General features: G+C 41.6%; 1 protein-coding gene across 3 annotated transcripts in view; it reads right to left on the bottom strand.

Annotated features, from left to right (window-relative positions):
* The window catches only part of DLGAP1 (DLG associated protein 1), a 546520-nt gene that overhangs the window by 30917 nt on the left and 502958 nt on the right, over nucleotides 1-12645 (bottom strand). For all 3 annotated transcript variants that reach the window (XM_019546483.1, XM_019546490.1, XM_019546496.1), the window contains one exon: nucleotides 2546-2919. In XM_019546483.1, the coding sequence (XP_019402028.1) occupies nucleotides 2546-2919 (374 nt within the window). The remainder of the gene's footprint in view (nucleotides 1-2545; nucleotides 2920-12645) is intronic.

The raw sequence follows: 12645 nt of genomic DNA, 5'->3' as shown, positions 1-12645 counted from the left end.
CCCCAGTATTCTTTCCTGCCATGGCAGGGGGTCGGACTAGATGATCTGCTCAGGTCCCTTCCGACCCTAGAAACTATGAAACTGTGTAATTCTATAAAGATTGAAACATAAAGAAGAGCCTCAGGACCCAAATGATTTTCAGTAGGAGCCCTTTAGTTTGTGCCCTGAAGAACATTACAAACTACACTAAACTAAACTAAACTACACCAACAGAGGAAAATGTAATATCAGAAAGGAAAGGTTCAGAGTTACACAGCCTTTCAATATAACTTCTATTGCTATCTCTAACATTTGGTGAAATTTTACATCTTAAGCCCTTCATTGGCTCAAGTCTATAGAGAAATCTGTCAACTGGTAGAAAGGAGGCAACATTTTTGTATTGGGTTTTTTAAGTTTTGTTTTGTTTTATCTAAAGACAGCTCTGAAGCTAAGGTTTGAAATATCAGAAGTCTTGGTGAGGTGATAAAAGTTTAATGATAAGTGCACTTCAAACTACATCCATTAGAGAGAGAAAATACAATAAAACAAAAGCATGTGACCAGCAAATGTGACCTACTTTGTTCTCTAAGGAAGCATCTTTACATGTTGCTTGAGACAGGTTCCCTGGTCACTGACAGTCTTAACTTCTTATGGATATAAGTAATTAATATTCCTGCAACATTTTGCTTGGAATTGGAATAAGGAATAATATTACTTGCAATCAGGAGATGTAAAATATTGTAGGGGAATATTTCAAAGACACGAACAAAAAGTTTGAACATCTTCATCTCTATTGGCACAGTAGATTATTAAATCCAAGCATATTTTATTTAAAATTATATCCATTTTAAGAATGGACAAAAGTGAGACCCTACATTTCCCTTTAGGAATTATGGTTACAACAGTATCATTAATTCAATTTTCCTCACATGTAGTATTTCTACACTTTCTATTCTTATTCCAAGAACTTTACAACAACCTCTAGCTTTGTAATTTTCTCTGTTTTGTGCAAAACTTAATTCCTTTTTGTCTTTTACACTGCAAATGGTCTTTGCCATTAGTAAAGATCCTAATGAAATGAGTGACAAAGACTGATCTGAGATGGGCATAAACAGTAGTAGATGCTTCCCTACCTCGTTCAGCCTACTTGGATCAGGATTCCAGATCTGGAGCTGAGCCCAGGCCCTCCTCTTCGAATAGATCAGGTTGGGGAAGAGAAAGTGAGGGCACCAAGGGAGCAATAACTTATGCCTTTTTAAGGCTTGCAGTAGTTCACCTCTGCTCAGAGCAAGAGGGGAGCAGGAGCTTCTCCTGAGGTGGCACAGTAGCATCCCACACATTACTGTGCTCAGCCAGAAGCCTATCTAGTCCACAGTAATTAGACCAGCCTTCCTGACCAATTCATTGAAAAGCTTTGTGATTAATGATCATTGTCTGATCCATGATCAGTGATCATTCATATGAAATCAAGTGCACTTATCTTCAAAGGGAAGACTAACTGCATTTTCAGGAGGGATGATTAGTTTATGGTTCTATGACCTGTTTTCTTGGGATTTATTTTTCTCCAGAAAATGAGTTGATTCTCAATTAACTCCAATTCTGGTTTTGAAAACATGAGCAGCCAGCAGATTTCAAGTGTCTATGAGCATGTTCTAGGTTTACCAGTAATATTTTAAGAGAGTCATCAGAGAGATTTGTGTGTGCGCGCATGTCATAAACATCTGTAAATATAGTAGCAGTAGTCGTAGGCAGCCCTTGATTCTCTGGATTATGGTGTACACGTAAGAGGTCTAGTCAGAGGTCTAATCTGATGAATCTGTTTGTGGCTGACAAACCCAACTGGAGAGCAACACAGCTTGTTACATGTTTCACAGATCCCTCTGTTGTCTGAGTTGGAGTCCACATTTACAGCATAACCATATAGCAAATCCACAATGGAAATAGAGAACATTATTTACTCTTCCCCTTTCTGTAAGCTTCAGCAGCTCTTGGTTGTGTTTGTTTTCATCTTGTTTCACACAACTAGAGGTAACAAAGTTTTAATTTAGTTTGAGCTAGTGTAAATTGGAAGGATCTTATCTTACAGTCTTGGGGCAGAGATAACTGCCATATAGAACAATGCCACCTCATTCAAGTGACTAACAGTTGCTATGAAATGCATGACTAAGCAGTAACAATTCAGCTAAGCTGGCTGAAAATATTTTTCTCGTGATAGTGTAATGTAAATCATTGTTTTACACATTCTCTTTCAATGACTTCATTCAGGCTTTTCTGACCCCTGCTGTGTTATGACTCATGGGTTGGTGCTTATGTATAATTTAACACAACTGAATTGGTTTGGTAGCAAGCAGAGTTAGCAAAGTCTTACACCTGATATAGTTAAGATTAATTAGTAAAATTTCAGCAGCAGTACCCAGAATAAGTACTACTGAAATCTCTACACAGGTACCTGACTGAAATAGAAAAGGGGAGATTTGAAAGAGAGATATATGGCTCATTCTGAAACTAATATAGAAAGTAGAATGAGCGACAGACACTTATTTGCTACTATAACCTTTTATCTTACCTGTATTCCAATGGATAAACATCTGTTTTTCTTGAAGTGGTCCTTCTTTCTGTCTTCTACAGCAACAGTGGCGATGGTGGTGGTTGTGGTGACAGTGGCAGTATTGTTACCTACATGTTGGCTAGCTGGGCCATGGATCTGTGCATTAGCGGCCTCAATAGCAGCAGTTAATGCCTTCATGCTGTCCAAGCTCTCTGTAGAGTTGCTAAGTCCAGACTGACTGATGATATCTCCCCTTTGTCCCTGCCCGTCCATATATGCATCTTGGGCAGACTCTGTGCTGCTTTGAGCAGTGATGGAAATAAAAGGTTTGGTGGTTGTTCTTGGTGGAACTGGAGGTGGTGTCTTCTTATAGGTAGTAATACAGGATGACACTGGAAAAAACCAAAAAGAGTCTTTGGTTTCTGTTTTTGTTTTGCTATTGTAGCTGCAGAGCAGTGTGAGAAACTAATTCCTACAGATTCCAAACCTGCAGAATTGACTGTAAGGCATCAGCTGGCATTGGGGAAATGGGAGGTGAGAAGGAACTGTCTGACAACAAGCTACAGCAGGTTCCAATGAAAGAGCTAGGCTGTTACCTTGTTTATTGGCTACTTCTGTACATATCAATGCCAATGGCAAAATTACTCATACAGGGGATGGAAAATACACAGCCACCTAGTCCCTCTCCCACCTTGTCAGGATTGTTTTCTTCAGTATATTTTCTACTCTGGACCAGTCTGGTTTTTATAAGTGTCACAAGTATTCTCCATGTACATATCCCTTTGCCATAGTTTTTAAACAGCATTGACATAGGTTGATCTCAGGACAAACTCACCTAGGCAAAACTGTACCTTATGCTATATTTTACTGTTGTCATGTGTTTCATCTAGGCCAAATGTGTCAGAACTCATGGCAGAGGTGGTATCTTTTATTAGACCAACTAGATATTTGCAAAAAATAAATATATATTTGCAAGCTTTCGGGCACACACACCCTTCGTCAAGCATAGGAGAGTGTAAAACAGAAGATTGTAACATTTCTCCTATGTAGAAATGAAAATACATATTTCACAGCAGAGCTAGGAGAAATGTTACAATCTTCTGCACTCTCTTGTGCCTGAAGAAGGGCCCAAAACTTGAAAATAAAGATTTTTTTTTTCAAATATCTAGTTGGTCTAATAAAAGGTGTCACCTGTGTCACAAGTTCTGATTCCTTTGGCCTGTAGACCAATGCAGTTACAACCTGGATACCATCTACACCAGTGATTTTCAGTTAGGGTGCCATGGCACCTTGGGGTGTCTTGAGATCCTTTCAAGGGTGCCCTGGGGTGCCATGCGATGCTAGCATTATTGGGTATGCAAACATTATTCACAAGATAAACCCCGAGATTTCAACTAGGAATCCATGGTGTTAAAAACATTGAGTGTTCTGGGCTTTCTGACTTCTTTGCAACACAACAACAGCTCTATTATTTTTCCATAGTCAAACAACACGTAAAAACTTTAACTAGCATATTTCAAGGGGTTTTTAACCTTTAAGTCTATAAAGGTTCAGAACCACTGATCTAGGCATTACAACATCAATTACTGCATAAACCCAAATTTAAGCTGGATTTCTAAAGGCAATTCTATGGCCAGTGAAGATGGTATTTGCTTTTACTGTGCTCATGAGATTCAAAGAGCATCTCATGTTAAAGTCTGTTTACCATGAATTATACTTAAACCTATGTATTTCTGAATGCCACAAGTGTCTTGTAAATTGTAATGGGTCCTCAGGTCACACTAAAATATCCTGTAAACATGAAAAATAACTATGTAAGACATTTAAAGTAATAGCCAACAGTTATCATGGATACGTCGTATACTAAATATATCATTTCAGTTCTGAAAAGATTGATGTGCATGCTTAATTTTACTCACTGTAAATAGTCTCCCTCAAGTCAGTGATGGGAGACTGGAGTCAAGGGGACAGCATATAAAGTTGAGTCTATGCACACATCTTTTGCAGTGTTAGGGGCTTACGCAGTGTAAGGAAAAACAGTGCTTCAAGAGGCTCTATGGTCCACCATTCTAAACATCAGCTCAGCTTATCTGACTATGGATTTGAAGCTTAACTTCAGGTTTCCAGCTTGGAAAATTTTACCTTTTTGCACATAGAATTACATTAGCAAAGCACAGCACAGAGATTTAAGAAAATCCAGCCTTCAGGGTTAGTTGGCTATTTTTTAAATGCTTTCAATTAAAAAAGTAGGAACCCAAATCCAATCACAAAATGTTATATGTTTTGGGGAAAGTAAATACAGGCATTAATGTATGCATACGTTCAGTCATGAACATGTCAGCAATGGTCTAACAATAATCATAAGGAAAGAGATGATTTATCAGGTCATTTTAACTGGCAGACATCTGTGCCACCCACATAAATGGTCACTACACTACAGCTGTTCCGCTGCCTGTTTTTGTACTGTATGTGCTTGCTGAGCCAGAAGCCATTATGACATTAATTTGGCCACCTCAGGTCTACATTGCATGTCTTTTTACTGCTGTAAGAATGCATTTTATTTGGCTGTGGAATAAAGGCTGAACAAAGACATGAAATCACACATGGATTATTTTTCTAAAGATCCCGGTATTAGTTTGTGATTAGATGTTGGTGAATGTGAAATTCTGCATCGGTTGATTCAAACATATTAAGCAATGATGAAAAAGAAAAGCTCACTAAAATAATTAGGGTTTTGAAAGTGCCATAAAATAAACTGAAAAATCAGCTTCTGGGGTGGGGTAGGAGGAATTGATTAAAAATGAACTCCTCACATAACCTTTAATCTGCAAAGTTTTTATATGAGATGCGGACTAAGGTGCTGTTTTAACTAGCTCATGATAGGGAAAATATCGGGAGATAAGAAAATGTCATTTTTGAACAGGATTCTGAATTTTGTCTAAGTCTCTTGACTGGGGGTGATGTAACAAAAAAGCATTTGTTGCAAATGCTGATGTTTAGGAGAATCTGCTACTACTGATACAGCAGAAGCTTTTATACCAGGACTTAAAAAAATTACCAAGAATGTAGCTGGCATGTTTCATCAGCACACAAACACCACAAGTGACTGAGGAGATTCATGGTCTTGAGAGTATTCTTTGCATATTGGAAATACAAACCTGAAAATTTTGGGGATGATGAAATTGAACATGTGCTTGCTCAGATGATGTTAAAAAATGTATTGGCGCAGAAAAGTTTTATGTACAACACTATAACAGTATTGGACTATCTGATGAAGCATATTGCGTCTCCTTTCAGACGTACCATGCAGGGTTTCTGTGTTCTTGGAGGACACAGAAACAGCCCCCACCCAATGGATAGGTGATGGTACTTTGGATGATTCCCCTTGAGGCACAGTATTTCTGTGAATCAGTGGGTGTAAATTTAGCCCATTAAATAATTAACTCTCAGAACATGCCAGCAAAGCAAGGGTATTGTTATTTCTATTTAACACATATGGAAGCTAACACGAGGGGACCTGGAGGTCCTATATGTGGTGAGGCCCTTTAAAGTTTATCTCAGGTAGTAATAACATTGGTCATCTCATTCTACAAAGGAAGCCAATAAACAGTACCTGTTGAGTATTGGTATCTTAACAGCATTTTGGACAGTTTCTAATGCTAAATAATGTAGATGTTTTTTCGACCTTCTGGTAAATGCACCCAACAAAGAAAATAGTTCATATTGTGAACATGTTTCTACCCAGTTAATTAAGAATAACATTGTTATTAAGTGGAGAAAAAAACTGACAGGTCATATGGTGCAATGTGTAGAAAAGGAACAGTACAGTTGCTTTCACATGTCAAAACAAATCCTCAGTTTCCTGGAGCCACACAGCACATACTGTACAAATCCAGAGAGGCAGAGAGTGCAAGTCATAAAAGAGCCCCAGGCACTTCATTACTGGAAATGATGTAAGCGGCTGCCACTCCTTTGCAGAAACTACAACAAAACAATGAGAAAGCTGCAGTCTGTGGCAGCTGCTCTCTAAATGTCATAACTGACTGAGCCCTTCAGAAGCCGAAACATAACAACAACCAAATGGACTCCACGCCTCAGTTCTTTCCAACCACTTTCAAGAACCTGGCAACTTGTGACATGGTAACTGGTAGGGTCTTGAAAAGGCATTTGGCTTTTTATTATTCAAAATCTTGTAGCAAATTTAAAAGCGGTTAAAACTGTTAAAAACCCCAACAAACCCAGGCACTCTCCTTACCCAGGCCAATAGAGACAGTGTGTTTCATCAGCGCTGCTGTCCTGGCTGTGCCAGGAGCTATGTCAGCGGGTGCCAAAGAATCCCAACCTGCTATGGTCTGCCAGAAAGAGGCCACCATGAAGGTGTACTTTGAGATTACTGCCTGGGAGGGGAGAGTGCAAAAGACAGTAAATTCTTCCCTTGGACGCAGAAATGTGCTGTGGATTTAACTCCATTTGAAAGGTAATTTGGATTAAGGGAGGTTGTTAATTGAATTATTAATTTCTGAACAACTACATCCAGACATCATAAACTAAACAGGGAATAAGCACTTTTATTCTGGATCAAGAAATGATAATCTACTTTCAAACTAAATATTCAGCTAAGCAGGGACAAGGTACTCATTTCAGAGTATGTTTACACATGGAGTTATTCAGGAATAAAAGTGCTCTATGAGATTAATATATTTCACTTACACATTCCAGAGTAAGGCATAAGATTTCCTCACATAGATTGATGATTTACCCATCACTGCTTATATAAAAGGTCTGTGACTGCACATTCATGTTTGTTCCCCACTAAACAAGTTTAAACAGAAGAACTCTTATAATGAAACATTAAAATTGAAGTCTTTAATATTAAGTAATGCTGTATAACTTTTGTTATTGTTAGACATCCTTCCGAACTGGGAAGTTGATGCTCCTTTTCCCAGATTCTTTTGGGGTGAATTAGTTGTTTTGGAAACATTAGCTAATAGAAATGTTCTCACGCTTTTCTGACAAGCAGACAGAAGTGACAGTTTTTGCCCAATTTGGCCCCAGAAAGCAGCCTAGCTGTGACCAAACACAAGTGCAGACAGCTTAAAAAATCACCAATGGGTGAAAATCTAACCCCTTGTTGCATGAGGTATCAGATAAAGACGTTTCAAACTGTAGCGTCTTCAGTAACTTGCACCTGTGGAGCTCCCAGTCTGTCCCTGTTTTCAGAATGGGAGGGGAGAAGGGAATAGAGGGAGTTCACTTTGAGGGTTTTCAGCCCCCCCCGCAAGGTGGGACAGCTGTATTGAAGCCCTCCCACCCTGAGGTGGAGGAGCTCTAATTCACCCATCCCATGATTCAGCATCAGCAGGGGAGCCTCAAAAACGAATTCGCTCTTCTGCCTGTCCCCCCTCCCATTCTGAAAACAGTGAGCACTGGCAGAGAGCTGTGGCTGCTGCTATGGGAACCTGGGTGCAGGTTCCCAACCCACAGCCAAATTTTCTGTCCCTCCCTCCCCCCTTTGGAACCACCAGTGAACTTCTGTTTGGTCTGGGGTAACGTTGTAACTCAAATCCCTTTGCAGAACAGGTTCTGAGTTACAGCTGGTAGCTGCACTTCTGTCTGCACCCAGTGCTATTCTACTATGCATTTGGGATCAAAGTAAAAATCAGTAAGAGATCAGAACTAACAGTTAGGAGTTTGTTAGTCCATTAATACAAATGGAAATGCTGGATCCAACTTGAAGCTCACTGGAATTAGCAGGTATCTTTCCACTGACTTCATAGATTTTGGAAGTGACCTTATGTACACTCTTCAAAAACAGAATATATTCCTGCTATAGAAGACTGTGTTCCATGTACAATAATGTGGAAAACAATTTTGCATCCACTTAGATATTCAACAAGAGTTATTTCAGAATAAGAATGTCTACAGGTGGAGTTCTTGAGGAATTACTATATATTCAGGAGTGTAGGGGAAGGGAGTGCTCACACCATGCATTGAGGTTCCCAGCAGATGGGTGACCTGCATTTGGGGGACTTTTCACTTTTTTTGCTTTCCCTTCTTTCCTAAACATGGAATTTAATAAAGCTCAGTAGCCTGCCCTTAAGCGACCTCTGCAGTGTGCTTGTGATTCATACCGAGGAGGGTGGGGATGCTTCAACACATGCTTTTGGATTCCCAGGTGCTTGGGGCTAGGGATAGATATTACACATAAACCAGTTTAAGTGATCAGAAACTGGTTTAAACCTGTAACAGAGCAGACATTTAGTACACATCAGCTAGTTTGAAAATGGCCAAAACTGGTTTGAGATAAACCTGGTTGAGTGTAGTATCAGACTTAATAGAATTTGCGCTGAGTAGAACACCCAGGATTGCCACCTCACCAATCTTAAAAAGGCTTTCACTCCGGAAGGACACTCCTCCAGAGAGAGAGAGCACACATCTGAAAGAGCCACCCAGTTACCACGTGAAGAATTGCTGCAGTGCAGAAGAACCCGCCCCCCCCATGACTCACACACCACTGGTTATGACATACCACCCCTCCCTTGAACCCATACAGAAAATCCTCAAACAACTGCAAGCCATACTGGAAAGAGACCCCATTCTTAAAGAGAACTTCCCAGAGCCACCCATCCTAGCCTTCAAACAAGCACCGAACCTCGCTAATCTCATCACCAGAAGCAAACTTCCTCAGGCCCAAAACACACCAAAGTAATTTAGACCATGCTATGACAAGACATGCAAAACCTGCTAACCCCTCTCCACCACCCCCACAATTACTACACCCCACAACAGAGCCATCATTATTCCCAGTTCTTACAACAGCACCTCCAGAGTAATTTATCTCATCCAATGCACCAAATGCCCTGATGGAAAATACGTAGGAGAGACTAAACAACAACTGCGCACCAGAATGAATGCACACTGGAAATCTATCAAAGACAGGAATACCCAGTTACCTGTAGGAGCACATTTCTCACAAGAAAACCACTCTCTCTCCAGTGTCTCAGTTCTAATCCTCAAAGGAAACTTACAAAACACTTCCCAGAGATGAGCCCACGAACTCCACGTCATCAGCCTTCTGGATAGTAAAAATCATGGACTAAATATAGATATTGGATTTATGACGCATTATAACCTGCCTGACATCTGACTCCCCAGGTACATCTCCACTATTCATCCCCCTTCTCCACCCCACCCAGCCTGTCTCTTACCCACTGGCTCCTCAATTTACATCTTCACTGACTGCCTGTCTTGCATGCAGCCCAGCCTCTGGCTTCTTTACTTTTCATTCCATCCAGGAAGAGCACACACCACCTGCTGAAACTTCCTCAGCCTGATGGAGGGTTTTTAAACCTGAAAGCTTGCTTAAATTTTTTTTTTCTAACTATTTAAGTTGATCTAATAAAAGATATCAGATTCACCCAAAGAACCTTGTCTGCTTGTATCATCAGACTTAACTGATTTAGCTCAAACCAGTTTATGCAACGTCCGTCCCAGACCCCTTGATGGTTTAAGATTAACTTGACACCCCCAGCATCCCGGCATGCTCTCTGAGCTGGGCAGGGCTCTCTGTTCCAGCTGCAGGGCTGACCCTGCTCCTTCACTTTTTAGCCGGAGCAGGGACAGGCCCTAGCAGAGACACCAGCTGGCATGGCCCTATTAAGGCAAAATGTGCAGGAAGGGGGTTAATTCTTCCCTCCTTCCCCTCTTCCCCCACCACAGTCGGGGCAGTCTGTCTGCTGGGGAGCAGAGAGGAGGGGGCTGCAGTGGTGGCCCCTGGAGCTGGCAGACCCCTGCTGCAGGGAAGGGAGGGAGGGAGGAATTAACCTTTTCCCCAGCCCCCTTCACCTTAACAGGGCCATGCTGGGTTGGTTGTCCTGAAGGGTGGGGAGGGGGGCTCTGTTTCATGCTGGGGGGTACTCCTTGAAAGCTGGCAGGCTTTGTGGCCTCAGCAGGGGCTAGCATGCCTGCAGTTTTGACCCTACTGTGGCTTAACACATACATGTGACATGAGTTTTGCTTTCAAGGTTTTGGGGTTTAGTTTCCCTGAACCCCCACACATATCTCCTTAAGCATGGCAGGCTTCATGCCCTCAGAAGGGGCGACCATTCCTGCAGGTTTCATCCAAATCAGGCCAGAAATGACAAAGTTATAGGCTGTTTCGACCTTTCCCATTGTAGCCTATGGGTGAAACATCAAAATAGCACTGAAATGGCGAAACGTTTTGACTTGCCTCGTTTTGTTTTGAGGCTGTTTCAAGGATATCTGTTTCATTTAGATTTTGCTGCTTCAACCTCAAAACAAGTTGAAACAGCATCAAAACAAAACTGGTGGCAAAATGTCGCACAGCCCTACCAGGCAGCCTCACAGAGCTCTCACCTCCCTGCCACCATGGGGTGGGGCAGAGGGAGAAGAGCCCCCCAGCACCAAACAGGCCCCACTCCCAGCCCATGTCAGTGGGGGAGAAGGAAGAGGGGGAAGAGCTCCCCTCTGGGGCTGGGCAATTCTGTGTGCCGGGATTGCTCCTGGCTGTCAGGGAGCTGCTGAGATGGGCCTCCCGGGGCCTGGCCAGACCCCCTCCTCAGCTCATCTTCCCTGTGGAAGGGAGGGTTGCTAGCCAAACATCTATCCACTTGAAAACCAGTTCATGCTCCAAAGGCTGGACTAAACTGCAAAGACTTATTCAGCTTATCAGGCCCAGGCTTTTTGAATGTCTGTCCCTAGTCCAGGGTTGGGGGGGTAGGAGCATGATGAGGGGCTACACTTGGGTAGAGAGTGAGGACAGAGCTGGTTATTGGAGAGAGAGCTCTTTGATTAAGAAGTGCAACAAAAGGAAAATGGGCAAAACTGCTCCAGCCACGTATGACAGCAGCCAGTTATAACAGGGTGGAGGTGAGGAGTGATGCAGTGTGGAATGCCTGGAGGACTGACAAGACTGAGTCTCCTCTTAGGGAGCGCTTGGTGTTCACAGGTAACAATGACCTAATTCAGAGTGAATTACCTTCCCTTTTATGCCTCAATGTAATTCCTAAGATCAGCCAAGAACAAACTCCTGCAAGTACCATCAATGCACCAAGTTTACATAGTGAAAACACATGGGAGGTAGTTCCCAGTAGTCATCCCTCAGCCCTGGAACTCCCTCCTCCTTGAGACCCTCCCAAGGCCAGACCTGGACATTTTCCGGAAGCACACCTTTCAAGACTTTCATAATTGGAGAGGTGTTTAGCAGGCAAGTCTAAGCTGGGCTATTGCTCAGGGGTGTTTATTCTACAGTATGTTTTAATACTCTACTGGCTTTTATAAGTTTTTTTTACTTTTCCTGTTTTATTCTCTTGTATTTTAAAGTTATTTAGCTATCTTCTATAAGTCACTCTGAGCTCTTGTTGGGAAGGGCAGTATATTAAACTAATAAGTAAGAATAAAAGTGTCATCTTTACCATGAATCTAAGAGATGCAGAATTGGGAAGCAGACAAAACTGATTACTAACAAATTATAGAAAGAACTGATCTGAGATTTAGAGCTTATTACTGGGTCTTTATTTTATATAGCCCATTTAGGTCTATATGGTAAAAAATAAGTATTAAAATAAACTATAGCCCTAAATGGACCTTTATACAGTACAGATCCATAAACTGCCCATGGTGCTTTCACAGAAATCACTCCACTTGTTACTGAAATACACCATCTGTGTACACCTGCTTACAAAGAACATAGCAGCAGGTTACCACTGAAACTATGTAAGGAGAATGTTACTATGAAACAAATCCTATGTAAAACTGAAACTAGAAGGAGAATGTTAAATAGACTGAATGTAATTATCCAAATTAGAACTTGACCAGGACAGACAGTAAGACTTTAATCATGAGCAAAGTGCCTTGTGATCATTAATCATTTCAAATGGTATGAACTTAAGATTTGGCTTATGGGAACGATGTACACAAACTTGTACATTGTGCACTGTAGATCGGGGTGGCTAATTTTCAGACTTTGCCACAAGGGGCATGGGGAGCTGCTGTTTGGCACACAGCAGTTTGAGGAGGGAGCAGGGAGCGGGAGCAGACTGGAATGTGGAGGGAGGGAGCAGACCTTCACTTGTGGTATACTTAATTTGTGGCACACC

The sequence above is a fragment of the Crocodylus porosus genome, unplaced genomic scaffold, assembly GCF_001723895.1.
Source record: "Crocodylus porosus isolate Cpor-Errol unplaced genomic scaffold, CroPor_comp1, whole genome shotgun sequence".
NCBI lineage: Eukaryota > Metazoa > Chordata > Crocodylia > Crocodylidae > Crocodylus > Crocodylus porosus.
This window is presented reverse-complemented; position numbering and strand designations above follow the sequence as displayed.